At 46.2% G+C, this 21,358-nt stretch overlaps 3 protein-coding genes and 1 long non-coding RNA gene across 4 annotated transcripts; 2 read left to right on the top strand and 2 right to left on the bottom strand.

Moving 5' to 3' along the window:
- The first annotated feature begins 1,729 nt into the window (after positions 1 to 1,729).
- LOC125939795 (uncharacterized) lies at positions 1,730 to 3,582 on the top strand. The gene is made up of 5 exons (XM_049655235.1): positions 1,730 to 1,857; positions 2,392 to 2,535; positions 2,680 to 2,837; positions 2,930 to 3,247; positions 3,572 to 3,582. The coding sequence occupies exons 1-5, from the start codon at positions 1,730 to 1,732 to the stop codon at positions 3,580 to 3,582; spliced, it is 759 nt and encodes a 252-aa protein (XP_049511192.1).
- Positions 3,583 to 3,819: 237 nt separating this feature from the next.
- Positions 3,820 to 4,644, top strand: LOC125940055 (uncharacterized). Its single transcript, XR_007463277.1, has 3 exons — positions 3,820 to 4,162; positions 4,250 to 4,486; positions 4,622 to 4,644. It is a non-coding gene; the product is annotated as an uncharacterized LOC125940055 (long non-coding RNA).
- A 178-nt stretch (positions 4,645 to 4,822) lies between these two features.
- LOC125939794 (uncharacterized) lies at positions 4,823 to 6,197 on the bottom strand. Its single transcript, XM_049655234.1, has 3 exons — positions 6,174 to 6,197; positions 5,972 to 6,109; positions 4,823 to 5,881 (listed from the first exon to the last, which is right to left on the bottom strand). The coding sequence occupies exons 1-3, from the start codon at positions 6,195 to 6,197 to the stop codon at positions 4,970 to 4,972; spliced, it is 1,074 nt and encodes a 357-aa protein (XP_049511191.1). The 3' UTR covers positions 4,823 to 4,969.
- On the bottom strand, positions 6,189 to 8,301 carry LOC125939793 (uncharacterized). Its single transcript, XM_049655233.1, has 3 exons — positions 8,151 to 8,301; positions 6,554 to 6,713; positions 6,189 to 6,425 (listed from the first exon to the last, which is right to left on the bottom strand). The coding sequence occupies exons 1-3, from the start codon at positions 8,299 to 8,301 to the stop codon at positions 6,206 to 6,208; spliced, it is 531 nt and encodes a 176-aa protein (XP_049511190.1). The 3' UTR covers positions 6,189 to 6,205.
- Between the last annotated feature and the right edge of the window lie 13,057 nt (positions 8,302 to 21,358).

Below are 21,358 nucleotides of genomic sequence, written 5' to 3'. Positions count from 1 at the left end.
TCAGCAGCGGCCGCGCCGAGAAAGCGGTCTAGTCACTCGAGTGACACTGACAGCGAGGACACTGTGATCTACTCACCGACCAGTGATGAAACCTCGGATGACAGTGACTTCGTGCCCGTAGCAAAGCGCAAAGCAAAGAGAAGACTCATCAGGACATCTCCTTCCGCAAGTAAGGCTACTGTGATCCCGACGCGAAAGTCATCGGAGCACACAATTTTATTTGTGCCTGTGGCTGCTAGCGACAACATAAACCGGCTCAACCGTCAAGCTACATCTGTGGCGCTCGAGGCCCTTGCTCCGGGTCAGATCAAAGATGTCAGAATCAACGCCCGTAAGAACATTCTCGCTATAGATGTCGCAGACCGCAGCACGCTAGATGTTTTGAGCAACGTCAATGTGCTGGATAACATCAACGTACGCTGCTTCAAACAAGATGAACCTACCTCTACGACCGGTGTTGTGTATGATGTAGACAATTCCATAAGCGATGCCGACCTGCCTATACTCATCAAGCCGGCGACAGAGGGAATTGCCATATTGCAAGCCCGTCGCCTAGGGAAATCGAACTGCGTGAAGCTAACTTTCAAAGGAGACATCCTACCATCACACGTCAAGGTCGGTCACTTTCGACAAGTAGTACGGCCTTTTGTGCCAAAGCCGCTTCAGTGCCGGAAGTGTCAAAGGATAGGGCACGTTAGTGCAGTTTGCACAAAGACAGCCGTGTGCTCACGATGCTCTGGGTCACACAGCTCCGACGCCTGTCGTGCAGAAAACCAAAAGTGCGCCAATTGCCAAGGCTGTCACGACGCATCTTCCAAGAATTGCCCACATGTGAAAAAGGAGATGAAAGTCTTGAGGCAAATGGTCGGGGATGGTTCGTCGCACAGGGAGGCTGCCGCTAAGGTGCGACGCCGGCGTTCACATCGCCGGAGATCTTCGAGGAAACCCACTGCTATTGCTAAGGATGCACCGCGTCCGCCGACAGTCCACACACTTCCACAGACAACTAGCAATAGGTGACCCGTAAAACAGCGATGGATTCTGGGATGCGCCGTCTGCTGGCTGCTTCCGGTTCGAGGCCGCGCAGCCGCCGCCGCCGCTCTGCCGTTGAAGCCTATTGATGCGCTTGCAGTCCGGCCTTGTCACACTCGAAGATTACCCGGTTGCAGGCCCCTAGCTAACCATGGTGGGCTGTTCAGCCGTTGGCTGCTCGAATTCAATCGTGAAAGGTAAACGCATGTATAGGTTTCCATGGAACGAAGAAAGAAAAATGAAGTGGGCCGTGGCCGTGAGGAGAGCGACGGCAACCGGTGCCCTTTGGATACCTAACGCCGGAGCTAGAGTGTGCGAAGACCATTTCGTTACAGGTATGTATGCATGTGTATTTTGGAGTAATGTCAAGTTTGCGCATTCGCAAGTGCTGCGCATATGACATCGAGAACTGCATTTGCTCGCAGGCGCTCCGAGCAAAGACCCCCAGCACGTCGACTATACACCTACGGTGTTTTGGCACGATGAGAGAGCGAGGGAGGTTTCGAGGCGGAAACAAGAAAGGTAAGCGATAGTATCTGAAATTATCACGGGCGCAACCGCAATCCTTCTCCGCAGCTATGCCAAGCATCTGACTGTGTCAAAAAAAAAAAAACGTGCGCGCACGACCGCTGCGCAGCAAGCAACAGCTGACACGGCGGCAGTGGCTATCGCGATACCGTCGAGAGAGCAGCCAACGATGTCTGAAGAATCTGTCGGAGATGCTACTGATATGGAGCCCGCTAACGTTGGTATGCCCGGCGGTTGCAACCTTGCCGAAGAAGGTGACGCATCGCAGCTGGAGTCTTTCTACGAAGCACCTGCTACGTATGCATAAGGGGTTTCTATCGCCTGTTATTTTCCTGGAGCCGTCGTGTGTGTGAATGTGCTTTCAACTGAAGCATTTTTTTTTCAGCAACACAGTTGAAGTGCAAACAGAATACATGGAATGCGATTCCTGCTTGAATATGGTGACAAAAATTCGACAGCTCGAGAGAAGAATAAAAGAGCTGACGCAACAACGTTCCCAGCTCCTAAATAAACAGCAAGAACAGAAACTTGTGAAGCTTATGAGTGATGCACAAGTGCATTTTTACACAGGTATGTCAGTTTCCCTTATTTTCAAAAATCTCAAGCAAGGCAAGCATTGCCATGCATAGCATTCTCTTTTTCAGGGCTGCCAAAGGAGGTGTTTTTTACAATATTGGCAACTGTTGCACCAGCGCTTCAATCTGCTCGAAACAAGTTTCCCCATGAAGCTCAGCTTCTCGCATTCCTTATGAAACTGCGCCACAACCTTCCATTTCATGATTTGGCTTATAGGTTTGACGTAAGCGCAAAAACTCTTGGCTTGAATTTCAGGCGGATGCTTGGGATTATGTACCACCTGTGCAAGAAGCTCATTGTGTTCCCGACTCGTGAAGTGTGCCAGAGCTGGCTAACAGAAAAAGAGAACTTCCCTAAACTTCTTGCGATCATCGACTGCACAGAAGTTTCTGTTGCCAGGCATGCTTATTTCTCCATATCATTTATCGGTTACGATCTTGAAAGCACAAGTGCACTTGCTTCTTTCTTGTATACTCTCAGTCAATATTGTACAGACCTAATTTATATCACATACCCACCAACCTGTCCATCACTCTCTTTCAGGCCCCTTGACCTTGATACTCAGCAAGTTGTATGGAGCAACTACAAACAAGACTCTACATTGAAGTACCTAGTGGCCGTAAATCCTCATGGTGCTGTGCTGTTTATTTCAGCAACGTTTGGAGGCAGAGTTTTTGACAAAGAATTGACACTGTCATCAGGTGAGCTGCTCAGGCAGTGTTAATAATTAGGTTTACATGGTTGCCTTACATACTGTATTTGCTGTAAATGAGTATTTTTGTTTTTGATGCAGAATTCATGGACTACCTGGAAAGCGGTGACCAAGTTCTTGCCGACCGAGGATTTCTTCTTTTTGAGGAATTTTACGCGAGAAACATTCAACTGATTACACCAAGCTTTACGAAGAACAAAGTGCAGCTTCCAGGCCAGGAAGTCACATCATCAAGAAGAATTTCTTCAAGTCGGATAATTGTGGAAAGAGCCATTGGGCACCTCAAGAAGTGGCGCATCATGACCGGCACAGTGCACCATCTCTTGGTGGACGTGTATGACGAAATAACAACTGTAGTTGCTGGGTTGACAAACCTCTGCCCACCACTGTCAAAAAGAGGTGAGTTGTTTCTGCATGGAAGCCCATATTACACATACATCGTATGTAAGATAATGTAGAAAGCCCGACAGAAGCGCCACGTTCGACAGTGACAGCTTTCTCCAGTTGTTACCTACCTCAAATTTATATTATGTGTGCAGCTTGCTATGCAAGCTTTACTAGACACGATTCAAATGTTGCAGAAAAAAATTTAAGCTATCAATCTTCCTTGGTTGCCTGGCTTCTCCTTGCAACGTATCCTGCAGCAAGCTTCATGTTTACATACACTGCTCTATAAAGCACTGTCAGTTCTCTTTAGGCTTGAGCTCTTATATGCATTGACAGCACAAGCCTGATGAAAAAGACAGAGCAAGAGAAAAAAACAAAAGACAAATCAAGCATAACGTTCGCTTTATTTATTTTTTGTAAAAGAAATAAATGTTTTGTTACAAAAACAATTGTCCAGTACAGTACTGAAAAGGCTGCTTGAACCCACAAGTCATATATTATAGAAATTTCGAACCACTTAAGCTGTTGCAATGCTAAGTTCCGAAATGGATTGCACTTGCATATAACATATACAGTCGAGTGCAAAAGTCTAAGAATTAAGGGGAAAAAACAGTTTCCTGGTTATGCAACAGTACAGCCTGGAATTGATGTGTTAACTCCATTGGCTGAAAACACATGGGCGTATTTTACACCTTGATTTTAGCTTGCATGTTCATTGTCCTTAGACATTTGCACTCGAGTATACATGTAACTGAGCAGTTAAGCACATTTCACACATAACACATCTTAATGACATTCCCAACCATTAAAAGCAGTCTGAATACGAAGCAAAAAGAGGTTTATCGCACTTGTATCAAAAAACACGCCCTAGCTGAGGCAGTAAATGTATATCACAACTGACCAGATAAACACATTTCTCACATCTTGGTGAGATTCCTAACCATTAAAAGCTGTCTGAATACGAAGCAAAAAGAGGTTTATCGCACTTGTATCAAAAAACACACCCTAGCTGAGGCAGTAAATGTATATCACAACTGACCAGATAAACACATTTCTCACATCTTGGTGAGATTCCTAACCATTAAAAGCTGTCTGAATACGAAGCAAAAAGAGGTTTATCGCACTTGTATCAAAAACACACCCTTAGCTGAGGCAGTAAATGTATATCACAACTGACCAGATAAACACATTTCTCACATCTTGGTGAGATTCCTAACCATTAAAAGCTGTCTGAATACGAAGCAAAAAGAGGTTTATCGCACTTGTATCAAAAACACACCCTAGCTGAGGCAGTAAATGTATACAACTGACCAGATAAACACATTTCTCACATCTTGGTGAGATTCCTAACCATTAAAAGCTTGTCTGAATATATAGCAAAATGAGGTTTATCACACTTGTATAAAAATACCCTTAGCTGTGGCAGTAAATGTATATCACACAAGTTTAAAAATCCCTACTAGTAAAGGCTTCTTAAATACAAAGTAATATCAGGTACAACTGCACTTATTTCAAACATGCACCCATAATAAAGTGGTGTCATGGCATGCTTGCAGTCATTCGGGTAAAACATTCTAGAGCATGTCTTTGATGAATGGAATGCTCGCCCCATCACCAACGAAATGACGAACAACATTGTGCAGTGTCATTTGTTTCTGAGGTTGAAAGTAGTGCACAGTGAGTGAGCTTAAGCACATATCAGTCAGTGAAAGTTTTCCAAGTGGCCGCTCATCCCTACAAAGAATTTCCTAGAATTATTCTTGGCAGTACAATGTCTCTCAAGAAACTGTGCAAACTGTCTATGTGAGAGTCCATGAAATTTTCGTCCCTCTCTACTACTACCAGGAGCCCACCTGCATCAACGTGAATGTAGAAGTAGCAGGTTCTGATATTTTCAAGGTTCAGGTGCAGTTGGGCTTGTACCTGGTAGTAGTAGGCATGAGTTTCTTTTAAAGCCCCATTAGCTGCAAGGCAGAACTCTTTCTTTTTTTGGCCTTCAGCTAATAAGTTCTCAGGATGGCAGTCCCTGAGACTATAAAGACATTTAATTTCTACAAGTGCAGGTTGGTGGCAGTCGCATCTGAAAATTCCGTCAGGGCTGCAGCCGAAAAATGGGTACCTGGGGTTCACCATGAGGCCACATGCCTCAATGCGGGCATTTGAGTGAATGGTGCTCAGATGTGCTAGAAGCCTCTCTTTGGCAACAGGTTCGTTCTCAACACCATATTGCACAGCAGGCACATTCAGTGGTTGCGCATTAAATATTTTGTTTAGCAGAGTTGTGCAGTGTACTCGTTTTGATCTGCACACATCCTTAAAAAGTGATGCCGTTATCCTACCCTTACGGTGTTGGTACCATATGGGACAACATGCCTGATTTCGCGTGGCTACTTCAATTCTCCTCGCCTCATTTTCTGCTATGGACAATTTTTCGAAAAGAGTGCCTGCCAAGCACTCAACGCTTTCATGCTTAAAACCTTTCCGGCTGAGCAACCTTGATGTGAATGCTACCAGAGGTGTCTGAAGTGTTAATGTTAGGGGTTCCTCCTCAACGTGATGGGACGAACCATTGACATTTTCAGTTGGAGTCGCATTGACTTGTGGTTTGCAAGTTGTCAGTGTAAATATCCTTGCCGTTGGTGCAACCTATGGGAGGAAAACAAAATTTGCAGTGGTTAAAGAATGTTAAACCAGCAATACACAATGCGTTTTGTTGAACTTGTTCGTATACGTCACCTCCTTAATTTTTTCCAAGAAGCCTTCGACGTCAAGGGCTTCTTTAAGCTCTATTAGCTTGCACTTTTTTGGCACTGTTGGTTGAGGTCCACAGGAGTGTCGCTTGTACACTATATCTTTTGTTGGCTTAGATGCGACCTATGGACAAGAAAATATGAATAAATCTTTATCCACAAGTTGTTCTCTTTAGCTGCAAGTTTGCTGTAGCTGTTAAATCAATGACCATGTATAATTTCACATCTGCACAAGCAAGCCTGGCTTGTGCACTTTTTGTGGCGCCACTGTGATATCAGAGCCTGGCTTGCGTATTACCTTTTTCAGACGAGGCTGCACCCACTGGCATGGCAAGTCTGTCGGAGCTAGCTGATGAGGATCTGGTTGATGAGTGTTGACCTGGGTCCAGAAGTCGACGGCGAAGCATACAGCAGCACTGTGGCTGCAGACTCGTCCCAGACTGAAGAAAAGCAAATAAGGATCTCTTACAAGGGCTCCTTACAATGCACGGCTCACTGAACTGGAGAAACATTCCACTGTGCTCTCACCATTATTACACATAACAATGTGCATAACCATTTTGCTTACCCTGCCATACATGAACACCTTGCATCTTTTATTTCTCCATCTTCAGTGACCAAAATCCAGCACTCATATACTGGTCCATTCCTCTGTGAAGGGCTCACGTAGCCTTTGAGAACCCGCAATCCTTGTCTCGGTGTTGCAGTCTTTATATCATTAACTTTGCCTGTGTAGAATTTTTTTCTTATTACACCAGTGTACTGTGATAGCCCAAATAATAAATGATTAATTAGTAAAACAGGTGTGGCATCTATAAATCCAGCAAATTTGGCTGTCTAGCGGGGCAAGCCGATAGAACGAGCAGCAACAAATGATGACTATAGCGAAAATTAATGTAGGACATGAGCCGACTGCCGAGTTTTAGCAAAATTCCATAATTTGAATTTCCCATTGCACCACCTTGCCTGTGTTACTGTTTATGTTATCAGCTGTCAGTGTGTAGGGATGGCTTCAAATTCTGCAGTCGGCACATATCCTGTATTTCTTACTCTAGTCCTTGTTTTTGTGGGGCTTTGGAGGTTCCCTATAAATGCAGTGACAATTCAACTGAATGTTAGGTATGCATTATTCTGTGCATGCGCTCTCAGTTTGACAGTAGTTTATTCATCAAGTCGTGCAATATACAGGTGGGGGAATAACTGGAGGAGGTCCCGTAGTGAAATGTTATAGTGGATTCCTTGTCAAACTATAATGTAAAAAACTAATATAAAAGCACTAGCAATACATGCGGCAGGATGTCAGTACTTTTTAGTTTCGATCATTTTTATAAATGGAGCGGAGCATACCTATACATGTACACAAGACGGCCTTCATACGTAAGCACATCTAACAGCATGTGCTATAAAGCTTATAAATGTAACTGGCACAATTATGCAAAAAACAAGGTGAAAGGAAAATAGCTTTGTAAGGCAGCCCTACCTAACCATGTTAATCCTAGCTATAGAATTTTTAACACTGTCAGGCAAAACAGCTCATGTGTTCAGCATTTCTGTTCTCACTAATTGAAAATTATGTGTACATAAGGCCAGTGCTTAAAGTCGGGGGGCCCTGCCCCCTCACCATTTTTCGAGGAGGGGCTCGGTCCCCCTCTCGGCAGGTCAACTGTGGCACTGCAGCACCCATTTGACAAGCACTGCAGGTGATTTTATTACCAGTAGTGCCTTGTGCACGGCAATTATAACTCTCCAATTTTTCAACTAATGATTTAATCTTGTTTGATCGGTTCATGTGGCATGAGCCAAAAAGGTATTGTAGTACTGCGGCATGCATTTTCCCAAGGCACTGCAGGTGACGGTCACCACTCTTGCTTGACTAATATTCTTGGCACTGCATTCTGTTTCATGAGCCACCTGCGTGAAGCTACCTGCTCGTGAATTAGTGAAGGTTCAACCTTAGCTTCATTAGATTACCAGTTAATTTTTATTGATAAAGTTGTGTATTATATGAGCTGTATCATGTATATGAGTTGCATGTATCATATGAGCGTGTGTGAGTGTTTGTGCGATATACTGGTCGCTGCCCTGTGAGCCCCCCCCCCCCTGTATTGAAGGGAGACTAAGCCCTGCATACATAAAACATGTAAAGAAATATAACTCAATCCTACCTGACTTCACATACTGGTATGCATCAAGAGCCCGAAATGCCTTGGCAGTGCCGCCATCATGGCAAGGCCTTTCCAAAAAATACTTGCATATTGCAGCATAGTCAATGGGAGGCCATAGGTGTGTGCCATGCTCATAGTTCAGGTTTCTCATGGCATCAAGGTTATATGAAGCCAAGTTCCTGAAAAAAGCCATTGAACATTTTAATACATAGCTACAAGTTGGACAGACTACTGATGATAGTGCGGCTGCTCCGGAAAGGCGGTGGTCCTGGGTTCGAGTCCTGGACCAGAACGAATTTTTCTTAAACTGCGAGGCTTCTCTTTCGAGGAACCTGTATGGGTTTCCTTTGTAGCAATTGCTACGATTGGGTGGATGTCTCATTTTCCCTTTAATAGTTTTTAATAGTTTTAAGATCTGCAGTTCATGTCCATTACTCCACTTTGCACGTAGGTATGCTTTGTATTGCTTGCAACTGAACTTGTTTTTTATGTTGTACCTATATGGCACAAGCAAGAATATTTTACTCTACGCAGCTGTACCCTCCATTTAGTGCATAAAAAGCAGCATTGCAAAAGGCCACAGACTTCTCATGATGCCTGCTTTTGTAGCTAAAAGTAGCGATAAAATTGGGCCATCTACCATAATAGTGACTAGGATCTAGATAATGTTCCATATGTAATGAAATAACAAAATTTTAGGTTGTAGTGAAATCTTAGGACTGCATACTAGTGTACTTGCACAGCATTGCCTACTAAATATAAAACGAAGCACACAGATGTGTCCCAAAAATGGAGGCACTGCATGCCAGCATGTACAAGCTATCTTTGCAGCAGACATTTAATCAAATGCTGTAAAAAACGCAGAATAATGTAAAGCTGGCGTACTTGCATTTGGTTCAGTATGGTACTGCCGAAGCACAAAACGATAACGGCAAAAGCTACAAACACATGATACTAGTACAATGTTGCAACTAGTTCATTAAAGGAAGCAAATTTGTAATATATATACGTGCCCATAAATTCAACTATTAATGCTGGCTCATCAGGAAAGCAAACTTGATAGTGCCTGTTATGTGCAATTGCTTGATGTGGGTCTTGTTTTGTCGTCATGCTTCCTTCAGATAGCTTTGAAAGGTGACAACAGAGCAACTTAAGTACTATCCAGTGACATATGGCATGACAGCACCCTTTTTTAATTTGTCACCTTACTGGACACCATTTTTATGTGCATGCATACTTTTTACCCAGGACCAAGTCATAATGTGATACAGATAACCAGCTGAGTTCAGATTCAAGGAATGTTAGCTAAAAACATTTCACTCAATTGAAAGAAATGTGGCAGCACTGTTTAAAAGTTTAGGTTTGCTTAATTGTTCTGTACGGTAGCTTGTTATGAACACTGTTTTGCTGTCATTTCTTGCTTTCACGTTCGTAATTCTTGCTTTCTTTTTTACGGAAAAAACTTTTTAGCACATACATCAACACTGAAACTGCTCGGGTTACCTTCACTGTTCATCAAACTGTCATGGCATGACCTCAATAACGGTTTCACTTCATGCCTATTAAGTATCTTGGCATTTACGCCATCTGTGCCTTTCCAATTCGATTACGTAAGAAATGCTGCAGGCAGGTACAGTTACCCCGTCATCCTCTTCCAAACACGTGGCATGGAAATTGACAACACACGACCTGCAGCTAACTGCACGATAACATATGCACCACCGAATTTGTTGCCTCCAAACCAGCATTTAAGAAAAGCACAGTGATGCAGCAAAACGTTACTTATGACACAGTTCACTGCTGCCACGAGCTTGTATATTACAGATTTTCTTTGCAGGTAATGCAAACTTAAGGTGAAGACACGAAGAGAAGAATACACGAGGACAAGCACTGTCCTCGTGCATTCTTCTCGATGTGTTTTCATCTGAAGTTCATGCTACCCATAAAAGACAATGCAATGCCAGCTAGCCCGATCAGCCACTTCACTATGTTACAGAATTTCATCACATTAATGCCGTTATTTATTATGTACAGCAGACAACAGCAGATGTATGTGGTTAGAAGATAGCCTTCATCAGCAAGCTGTCTTGCATTTATGTTCACAGAACTACAGCTTCTGTGCATGCTCCTTGGTTTTCGTCATTTACTTTGTTGCATTGTTCCTGACAGTTAATACTTTGAGCATATATTAATTTGAACAGGCGTTCATCGCAACTAATTGCGAGATGGCACTTGTTCTACATGTTTTTCACCCTTGCCTTTCTTTTTGTCCACTACAAACACCAGAAATAGTGCATGGCAGCCAACTGCATTGTTATGCATCTTTAAACACAGAATAAAGGAAATCAGTTCTTTCTTTATGCTAGTGGCTCTAGTTCTTTCCTGGTGTATTTGCTGGGAAGAATGGCTGTGTAGGTAGCAGCTCTAATGGCACCAGTGTCATTAAACGATATCTAACACTGAGAAATACTGTATATTGTGTGATAAAAGGCAATTGCAAAAGATGCGACTGTAACATTTCCACTGCTGGATTTGATTCAACTATAAAGGCTCTTACTCTGCATTTACTGTTTGCCCGGTTCCCACTTGAAGCAGCTTTGAGTGAAGGCAATCCACATGGCTGGCTGGTGCAGCACTGTAAGAGAGAAGCATCTAAGAGTAAACAAGTGTAGCAACAAGTTTAAAAAATCTTTCAGAGCTGTAAACAATGTAGCTGTAAATCCGTGAGTGAAAGAAAAAACGTGTGAGCAGAGGCACGCTGGTACCTTTACCCTTACCTCAAACTACTACTTTGCAACATCCCTTGCCAAGTCAGCTGGTCACAAGCATCAGAGGGTTGGCTGCCACTTCCAAAACTGTAACAAGGACCATCAGTGAACAAAAAGAAAATGAACATACAGTGCCACTTATCAGGCGGCGATGAGCTGTGTAAGGGCCGACATGGAATGATTCCCGAATATATTTCTTTCTCTAACATTGACTCCAACAACCAGAAATATTTCGGTACTCGCATGCACATATAGAGGTATTATGACACATGGTCCTACGGCGAAATTTAAACGGGACAAAACGAGATACATACATATTACTCGTACAACTAGCCCACCTTAGTTCCTTCAACAGATAGAGTTAATGCGCAGCCGTAATATGTCGGCGATAGGGCCAATGTTGACAAAAAAAAGCGAACACTTCCAACTGCGTACCACTTCAAATGAACCTCGAGTTTGGACCGAGAAACGCCGTTGACAGCGCGCAAGGTTTTCAATAATTTTCAGCACTTCATTTTCTAATTCCGCTAGCTGCGCCGTTACCGCCGGCGCAGCTAGCGGAATCGCTAGCTGCGCTTTGCAGCGGCGATCAATGAACAGAATTTACCTGACCGCTGTAGCCAACGCCTCAGCACCCGATTTTCTAAGTAATACTTCTATATGTTGGATAAATTATCGGATAATTATAACTATTTCATCTGTATGACTGACCCGCAGGCAAAGCAGTCAGTGTCGTTAAGTCCAAGCAGCGGCGTAGAGCTAAACCTGTCAGAAAGAAAGCAGGCTGACGAAACGCGAACTTTATGAAAAAAAAAGCATATCCTTACCTTTCTTGGCTTGTCATCGTCGCGCCCAGAGTGAACTGAAAGCTAAAAATCAGCTGCACGAATGGCACTACATTGTTGGCCGAAAAAGCGGGCGGAAAGCTTCCCGCGATAAAGTTGAAACGACGCAGAAAAACACGTGCGCCGGGCTTGCCGCCGATGCCGCCTCGTCGGGCGCGTCGTCCATCGAACCGGAAGATCCTAGCAGACGGCGCGCCCCACAATTCCTTGCGATTTCTCGTTTTATGGGTCACCTATACTAGCAGCGAGGATCCTACGCAGAAAGTCTCGAATGTCATTGCCTCACGCGAGGAGTGGCCTCCGTTGCCGAGGCTAGACCAACCAGCGGAGAAGCTACATGACACACGCTCGCGAAATCATACTTCACCTTCGGACAGCAGCCACGAAGACGACAAACAAGTTGTCACCATGATAAGGGCCCTTATGAACACGTTCCGTGTTCTCCTGACGTCCATACACACTCTGGCGGCTCGAGGTGCGCTTCAGATACTGGATGCGCTGAATCCGGTACTGGCCAGTCTTGAGAAGCACCATGGCTGCTCCTCTGCACTCGTTCCTTAAACAAGTCAAGGAAGCGTCTGTCTTCCAGTGGAATGTGGCCTTAAATCCCGCATTTCGGACTTTCGTGCCTTTGTTTTTAAGAACAAATTTCCAATCATCGTTATTTGTGAGCCAAACATTGATAGCGCGATCCGTTTATCCTGCAGGATATGAAGCTTTCATGTCTGGCAGCTGTAGCGACCGCAGCAAAGTCATCGTTTACGTCACATGTGATTTCACTTATGTTTTACACCCAGTGGCACTTGATGACGACAATCAGTACGTATGCTTGACCGTAAAATGCAAGATCGTCACACTCACGCTCGTAGGTGCCTACATTTCTTTCACCTTCGAGCCGATTTAACAACGCAAGACTAAGTGCAATTTTAAAATCGACACCTGGACCATGGATTATTACCGGCGATTTCAATGCGCATCATCCGCTATGGGGAAGTTTAAAGATGGATTGCCGAGGACGACATGTACTCACCTTCGCGTCGAACCATGCACTCTGCTGCCTAAATGATGGAAGTCCCACTTTTCTGCGGGGATTGACTTACAGCAGCTGCCTGGACTTAACTTTTGTTTCAAGATCCCTCAGTAGCAGTGTGAAATCGTTCCCGGACAACGAAACGCATGGTAGTGACCATGTTCCAACATATGTTAAGGTCGAAGGCATCGCCAAGTCACACTGTACCACAGTTCAACGCATCGACTGGCCGAAATACACGCTCCTCACGGAGCAGATGTGTGAAAATTCTCAGAACTGTGTGCCTGGAAACATCGAGGAGCTAATTAATGACGCTGCTCAAAAGGCCACAAGCGTTTTTAGGCCTACACCAAAATTTTGTGAATTCGAAGCAGAATTGGAACGCCTCCGAGCAATTCGCCGTCGCGCTGAACGACGCTACCGGCGCACCAAGTCCATCTACGACTTAAGGGAGTCGAGACGCATACAGAAGAAGATCCAGCGTCGGATCAACTTACTGCAGTCTCTAAGGTGGAAGAGTTTCTGTGATTCTCTTGACCCCCATAAACCCCTGTCCTATATATGGAGGACGGTGCGCGGTCTTCGAACATCGCCGCAACAGCGCCACCCCTTCAAATGCCTGGCTCTCTACCAAGGTCGCCGAGAGATCGGCGTAGCGGAGGACTTCTGTTTGAAGGTTGCCGGCCAACCGTCCTCGTTCACCGCGCATGATTCCTATGACGTTCCCATCTCGAGGGATTCTCGTATGGACAATCTGTTTTCGACCGAGGAGTTGCAAGCGGCATTGGCAGCATGCAGACGTTCCTCATCGCCTGGACCTGACGGGGTGACGTACGCAGCTCTTGCCAACCTCGGTCAAACAGCTCGGCAAGCTCTTCTGGACGTGTACAATAATTCGTGGCGTGAAGGAGTGGTTCCTGCTGTATGGAAGTCCAGCCGCCTTGTGCCTCTGCTCAAACCAGGCAAATCACCTCTAGACGTGGCGTCGTATCGTCCCATTGCTCTGGCCAGTTGTCTAGGAAAGGTGATGGAGAGGATGGTGCTTACACGTCTGGAGTGGTACTTAGAGCGATACGAGATATACCCTGACGCTATGGCAGGCTTCCGACGCGGACGTTCTTCTATAGACAACGTCATAGATCTTGTCTCGTCGGTTCAGCACGAAAAAACCCTAAAGAGACTGTCAGCGGCGATGTTCCTGGACGTTAAAGGCGCTTATGACAACATAACTCATCGAGCCATCCTGGACGCTATGGGCGATGTTGGCCTGGGTGGCCTTGTTTTTCGATGGATTATCAGCTATTTGAAGGACAGGTCATTCTTTGTGCAAACAGAGGATGGTATGACATCGCAGCACAACACCTACCGTGGCGTACCGCAAGGTGGAGTCTTCAGCCCCACTCTATTTAATCTAGCGCTCATCGACCTAGTTCATTCCCTTCCGCAATCCGTCCACGTGTTGATCTATGCGGACAATATATGCATTTGGTCATCAGGAGTTACGCGTCCCCAGGTGCGCGCCAGACTCCAAAAAGCGGCCACAGTTACATCAGGTTATCTCTGAGCACGAGGTCTGGAGGTGTCATCGGAGAAGTGCTCCATGGTCGCTTTCAGCGCAAAGCAATGAGACCGTATGTTGTCAAAATTAATGGACAGCCAATCATCTACGAGAAGGCGCACCGTTTTCTAGGAGCGACAATCGATCGAGACCTCTCCTGGAGTCCTCATATCTCCTACCTAAAAAGAAGCTGACCATGGTAACCCATGTTCTCAGATTTCTCGCGGGAAAGTCATGGGGTGCATCTGTGAGGGCGATGCTCCAACTCTATAATGCACTCTTCCTGGGTCTCCTACCCTATAGCTTACCTGTACTGAGTGGGACCGGTAAGACCAACCTCCGGGTCCTCCAGTCTGTGCAAGCTCAAGCTCTGAGAATGTCTTGGCCTTCCCAGGTGTGCATCCACGGCAGCAACAATAGCCATCGCGCATGATCTCCCCATCACTACGTACATTCAAGTCGATGCTTTAAGGATGCACATCCGGCACTTCACCCGACTTCCATCGCATCATCTCGCCTCCCTTCCTGCCGCTCGACCTCGTTCAGCGTTTAGCAGGATTATTGCCGCCAGCCATGGAACTTTACCGTCGAACTTCACGCCTGCAGCACGACCATCTCTACCACTGTGGTGCCTGCATCCAATCCAAGCCCTTCTTGTAATTCCCGGTATCAGAAAGAAAACGGACATGTCGTCATTCGCCCTCAAACAAACCGTGCTTTCATTCATGCATGATAAGCACAGAGAACGCACCCACGTTTACACGGACGGTTCTGTCTCCTCCAAAAGTTCAGCTGGAGCAGTGGTAATTCCCGTGAAATCTGTCACCATCCAATTCAAGACGTCTCACATTACATCATCGACGGCTGCAGAACTCGCAGCTATCCGTGCTGCTCTGGAATTTATTGGTCCCAAATCATCACAGTCATGGTCCATCTTTTGTGACTCGAAGGCAGCTCTCCAGTGCCTGCTGTCCCCTTTCAACCACGGACCTAACGCACAATTAGTAGCAGAAATCCGACTACTTCACCATCACGCAACCGACAAGGGGCACAACATCATCTATCAGTGGATACCGGGTCACTGCGGAATTTCGGGAAATCACAGTGCGGATGACGCTGCCCGATCGGCCCACGATGGTGCCCCTCCCTATTGTATCCATACCACTGTCGAGAACAGACGCAGCCACAAAACTTCGTTCCCTCGCACGCGAGCTTACGCAGACTCTGTGGAACACCAGTGACTTCAGCAACGCACGCCTCCACAGATTGGATCCATGTCTGCAACTCCGTCTTCCACCAGGGTTACCACGAGCGGAAGCAACACTTCTGTGCCGCCTGTGGCTCGGCGTGGCATTCACGAACGCCTATCCCTTCCGCATTGGAATGGCTGACAGCCCTGCTTGCGACAACTGTGGCCGCGAGGAGACAATCAAGCACCTACTCTGTGACTGTCCCCGCTACTATGTGGCAAGAAAAGTGCTCGCGACTGCGCTTGAAAAACTGCACAATCGCCCCCTCACAGAAGAAAAAGTTTTAGGACACTGGTGTAGACGGACTTCGGCACTCAAGGCCTTAAGGGCTCTGCTGAAGCTTTTAAGGGCTTGTGAATTGTGCGACCGGCTTTGAACGTTGTAGCGCGTAGGGTCGCGTTATTGCGCAAATTTTCTTACTTCAATGTTTTTTTTTTCTTCTATCATCTTTTATTCCCTTTGCCCCTTTCCCCAGTACAAAAAGCCCGGGCTGGGCCCGTTTTTACGTTGGCCGGCCCGTCCGAGCCCGATCAAAACTTTTATGGCGAGACCCGGTCCCGGCCCGGGCCTGGAAATGATCTACGTTACCCGCCCGGCCGGGCCCGCCACTCCTTTACCTTAGGCCCGAGCCCGAATCGAAACCGACCCGAACCCAGCCCGAGACCGAAAAAATAATGTTTTTCAGAGTTGAGACGCCCGAGAATAACTCGCTGCACATTACATGCACACCACCAGAAAGCCCGAGCCCTGCCCGGGCCCGGGTCAAAAAGCAGACGCCGTGCCCGAGCCCTGCCCGAGCCCGTGAAAAACTGTTCTACCCGGCCCACGGGCCGAGCCGGGCTCGGGCTTTGGGTAAGCCCGAGCCCGTGCAGTGCTCTAGTGTGTTGTAGCCTGCGCATTTCTTCGAAACGTGTGAAGCGAGGTAATACAGCATTACTTCTGCGAAAATTTATTTTTAAGCACTGTAATGGGTTCTCTGTATTTACAAGGCAACTTTTCATATTATTAATCACTTTTGTTGTTTTACTTGTTCTTAGAAACACTTTGAAGAGGGCCAGTACGAGGGAAATCGACAGGATGGGCGCCGTCTGTTAAAGTCAACAGCCCTACATCATCATGGACTATATTTTCGAAGTGAAAAACATTGCTAATCTGTATTTGACTGTCTTAGTTTCATTTACGGTTTTTGTACGCAATATGTATGCAGTGTTGTTTATTTTTTCAATGTAGTTATCAGTGTTCTAATGGTTATTTATAAAATGTTCTGTACTCGCCATCGATGTGTTTGGCTGATGCGACGTATTCGATGGTAGCTGATGTATTCTGGCTGGATATCTTGATTAATATTACCCGCGGTTGCGTTTTCGTTTTTGCATTCTTGCTTTCGATTGATATTGTGTGTAATAAGGTTGATGTACTCACTTGAACCCCCCCCCCATGTAATGAATAAATAAAAAAAAAACTCTCACTATCCCGAATTGTGTGTCGAGCCTACCGTGCGAATTTTTTTTTATCTCGTCTTTCAACATAACCTTCAGGCACCACACAGTACATATAATTTTTCATGTACATATCTCTTTCATGATTGATTGTACTAGACATTATAGGTAAATGTATTTTGTGCATCGTTCGGTTTCTTGTGTGTACTACGCAATATTGACACAGACAAGTTACGTTACATGTTTCTCTACAGCACTAACTAAACCTTATTTTCACATCGCAGTTATTTTTACACCAGCTTAATCCTGTCAGCACACAGTTTTGTGGGCAAAAAAAAAGCAAAATTGCGCGTACATATCGTCAAATAATTGCAACGAACGCGAAGAGCACGCGCAACGCAAGGGAAACTAACCGCCGTGCGCGAGTGGCTGGCTACGGTAAAGGAGGCGTGACGTGTCAACCAAAATACAACAGCGAAAAAGAAAAAAATGTGGTTGATCCCTCTTATATAGGAATCGGTATAGAACACGAAAGTGAAACGTGTCTTCACAGAAGTAGTGTAATGTTTATTGCACATTGATATATAATGTCTATTGGTGTTTTGTGGCTAAAGCGCCCTTAGGCGTTGATGCACCCACGCTGACGCCTGGTGGCACGTCTCCTCCATCACGACTACCAACGTCGATGACCATGAGCAACCGTCGTGCATATGGAAGCTGCACTACGCTGCACACGCTAGCACAACGCGAAAGACGAAGCACGTAACTGACACACTAATACAACGCGCAAGACAAAGCACGTAACTGAATCGTCACCGAGTCAAATCAGCGCGTACAGCGCGTGGTAATTGCAGCCTCCGCGATCAACTTCAGAAACATTTTCAGAGATAATTGCGGAGGCCACGCTCCGCTGTGCTGAGTACGGTGAACGCCACCTGGCGTTGGTAGTGCTTCTTGATGCCAGCGTCCCTTCGAATGCTGGCATCGAGGCGTCGTAGTGCTGAGACCACCGAAGCGTTCACTGTCGGTGCGCGTTAGTGTCATAATGGAGTACTTCTCTTTTCTGCTCGTAGGCGGCGGCACCGCCCCGAGCAAGAGCGCGGGTACACGGAGGAGTGTTAGATATATAAGGCGCGTCTGTGTAGCTCTCTGCAAATGCGTTTGTGGCGCAATGGGTTAAACGCTCGGCGATCTATCGTCGCGGACCGAGAGGTCTTGGGTTCGATTTCCAGATTTTACATGTTTGTGGAACTTTTTCTTCTGGTTTCTTTCTTTGTATTATGTTCGTGTACATTGTAAGCTGACGTATTTCCGTGACGGAAATACGTCAGAGAAGTTTCGGTGGACCCCGGCATAAAACACTTTCGTGTTAAAATTCATCGAGTAGTAAGGATCTCGCGTAACCAGGCAGAGCATTCCACAATTCTATAGTGCGGACAAAAAAGTATTTAAACGCATCGGTACGATGGTGAAAAGTGGTCATATTCAACTCATGGTGATGTCTGGCGGTTGTAGGTCTAGCGGATGCGATGTATTTTCTAAGTTGGAGGGAATCCGTGGGGAGTTAATTAAGAGTATAAAGAAACTTCAAAGATTCGACGGGAAGGGAGTCTGGTAAGTTGAAGACTAAGAAGATGGGAACTGGGTGAGAAATACCTGTCAAAGCGACGATAAATGAAGCGTACAGCTTATGGACAGATTCAATTTTCTTGATGTCAGATATTTTGTGCGGGTTCCATACGACATAGCCATACTCCAGTATTGGACGAACCAGCGTTTTGTAAGTGAGGAGTCGTGTGCTAAGTGGCGCTGAACGTAATGTACGTTGCAAGTAGCCTAACCTAAGCGCACAGTTGCACATGAGTTCGATGTGATGCGACCAAGATAACTCCCGAGTGAATAGAAGACTTAGATATTATAAAGGAGGTTTATTTGACGAAAGACCGATGACGGGTCGAGCGTTCCACCGAGCACAATCTCTAAGCTCGACCTTCTGCGTCACGCGATACTGTTGGCAATCCTGCTAAGTCCAGGCGTTCTTCTTCATTACAATTGCCCCATCGGAAAAAGGAGTCATGCTGGCGACTTAGTCTGAAGATGAGGTCACAGAATCCTAATACCGCTTGAGCCGCTGGACGTGGACGACTTCGCGGTTGCGACGACGCATGTCAGAAGGCGGTGTCAGTGGCTCGATCGGGTAGTGGACGGGAGAAGTTTGCTGCAAAATGCGGTGTGATCCATCGTATTTAGGAAGTATTGAAGCAAGTCCTGGTGTGCGGTTCGGTACGGACAGCCAAACGAGGTCTCTCGGTTGAAAAGTTGGGGTCGAGTTGCGGGCATCGTGTTTTGACTTTTGGCGACTCTGATCGTCCGAAGTGAAGCGGCGGGCCAACTGAGGACATTCTTCTGCTTGTCTTGCGACATCCAAAATTGGGCGGTATTCGGATGCGTCTGGGTGGTGGGACAGAATGGTATCAATTGTATGGGAAGGATGACGGCCATAAAGAAGATAGAAGGGGGAGAAACCGGTAGTGGCTTACGTAGCAGTATTGTAGGCGTAGGTGACGAATGGAAGAACTAGGTCCCAATTCGAGTGGTCGGATGCGATGTACATAGCGAGCATGTCACCAAGGGTGCGATCAAAGCGTTCCGTGGTACCATTGGTTTGGGGATGATAGGCGGTGCATGTGCGATGAACAATAGCGCATTCAGCAAGCAATTTCTCGACAACTTCAGACAGGAAGGCGCGGCCTCGATCGCTTAGGCGTTCACGAGGGCCGCCATGACGAAGCACAAGACGTCGCAGTATAAAAGTGGCGATTTCCTGCGCAGTAGCAGCTGGGAGGGCAGCAGTTTCTGCATAGCGTGTCAAGTGGTCAACGGCAACTATAATCCACCGGTTGCCGGACGTAGTCAAGGGTCTTCAAGAGGCCCATATAGATCGACACCAACGCGATCAAAAGGTTGAGAAGGACATGGCAGGGGTTGGAGTTCACCAGCTGAGAGGTGCGGCGGAGATTTGCGTTGCTGACATTCACGGCAAGAACGGACGAAGTTTCGAACGAAGGTGTACATACCCCGCCAGTAGTAGCGGTGCCGAAGTCGTTCGTACGTCTTGATTTGACTTGGACTTGTCCCCATGAAGTAAATGCCTGAGGAGGTTCCATTTCCCTCCAATTCTCATCTGTCCGTCTTCCATGACGCAAACCTCGTCCCACTGCTGTTTCTCTAGCGTTTGGCAGTATTCTGCAATCTCTCGGTTCAATTCCGCGATGCGTTTGCGAAGGCTCCGATTAAGCTTTTGGGTTTTCCGCTTGGAAAGTAGAGATTCTTTGGCCTCTATGAGATGAGCTAGCTTGCTATACATTTTGTCTACCACAAGTTTCGTTTGGATGGACTTGGTGGCCGTTTCGACGTCGCAGATGTCCTGGGATAGCCAACCGTCAAAGTCGGACAGGCCTTCGTCATCAACTCTCTCCGATCTGATTTTACGAAAGAGATCCCAATCCGTGAAAGTGAACGTTCTGGGGGTTTGCCTTGTAATTGGATAGTCGTGCTGAGTATGCAGTGATCACTGCCCAAGTCAATGCCGATATTAACCCACGAAAGTTCCCCCTCAGAGCCCACAAAAGTGAGATCCGGAGTGGAATCACGCGAGCATGAATTGCCTGTTCTTGTAGGAAAAGCGGGATCCGTGACCATGGTAAGATTGAGATCTGAAGCCGTTTGCCAGAGGTCGGCCCCCTTGGGCTCGGTACGAGGTTACCCCACGCGTGATGTGGTGCATTAAAGTCCCCGGCCACCACGATGGGTGCCCTCTCTTTCCGTGCCATGGAGACCGCTTTAGAAAGCATTGTATGGAATCGGTGATGCCTACCCTTCGGCTAACAATAGATGTGGAGTAGAAAGAAACTGTTTCTAAGGCCACCAATCGGAATAATTTCGAGAAAGGAGTCTTCTATTGTGCTGCGCCCCATGTGTAGATCGTGTTCTATGAGTATTTTTTGGCTACCAGTGTACAGATGCCCGTATACATAAGTATACATAAGTCGTACACATAAGACTACAAAAATAGGAACTGCAACAAAAATTAACAATAAACCCGTAAACGTAAGGGTCACATCATTATTTCATAATACATATATTGAACTGGTGACGTTCTAATCAGAAAAAAAAGAAACAGTAATACAAGAAAAAGGGCAAACTGATTCCCTAAACGAGAAAGCTTACAGAAGGCATTTCATCAGGAACCACCTCGGCCGTGGTGACAACGTTAGTTTAGCGTGTACTGAATCTTATGGTATCTTCGACTGGTCGC

The sequence above is a fragment of the Dermacentor silvarum genome, chromosome 9 (assembly GCF_013339745.2).
Source record: "Dermacentor silvarum isolate Dsil-2018 chromosome 9, BIME_Dsil_1.4, whole genome shotgun sequence".
NCBI classification, from domain to species: domain Eukaryota; kingdom Metazoa; phylum Arthropoda; class Arachnida; order Ixodida; family Ixodidae; genus Dermacentor; species Dermacentor silvarum.
Note: the sequence above shows the minus strand (reverse complement) of the source record. Positions and strands in the feature narration are given on the sequence as shown.

What these genes read in the sequence shown, in the direction of transcription:
- LOC125939795 (XM_049655235.1), top strand. Translation starts at nt 1,730, where the DNA reads ATGTCTGAAGAATCTGTCGGAGATGCTACTGATATGGAGCCCGCTAAC. An exon ending in TTCTACGAAGCACCTGCTAC is followed by an intron (nt 1,858 to 2,391) that starts GTATGCATAAGG and finishes CTTGAATTTCAG; the next exon opens with GCGGATGCTTGGGATTATGT. An exon ending in ACAGAAGTTTCTGTTGCCAG is followed by an intron (nt 2,536 to 2,679) that starts GCATGCTTATTT and finishes ACTCTCTTTCAG; the next exon opens with GCCCCTTGACCTTGATACTC.
- LOC125939793 (XM_049655233.1), bottom strand. Translation starts at nt 8,301, where the DNA reads ATGAGAAACCTGAACTATGAGCATGGCACACACCTATGGCCTCCCATT. An exon ending in ATACCAGTATGTGAAGTCAG is followed by an intron (nt 6,714 to 8,150) that starts GTAGGATTGAGT and finishes AATTCTACACAG; the next exon opens with GCAAAGTTAATGATATAAAG. An exon ending in AGGTGTTCATGTATGGCAGG is followed by an intron (nt 6,426 to 6,553) that starts GTAAGCAAAATG and finishes GCTTTTCTTCAG; the next exon opens with TCTGGGACGAGTCTGCAGCC.
- LOC125939794 (XM_049655234.1), bottom strand. Translation starts at nt 6,197, where the DNA reads ATGGTCATTGATTTAACAGCTACA. An exon ending in TCATTGATTTAACAGCTACA is followed by an intron (nt 6,110 to 6,173) that starts GCAAACTTGCAG and finishes TCTTGTCCATAG; the next exon opens with GTCGCATCTAAGCCAACAAA. An exon ending in TCTTGGAAAAAATTAAGGAG is followed by an intron (nt 5,882 to 5,971) that starts GTGACGTATACG and finishes TTCCTCCCATAG; the next exon opens with GTTGCACCAACGGCAAGGAT.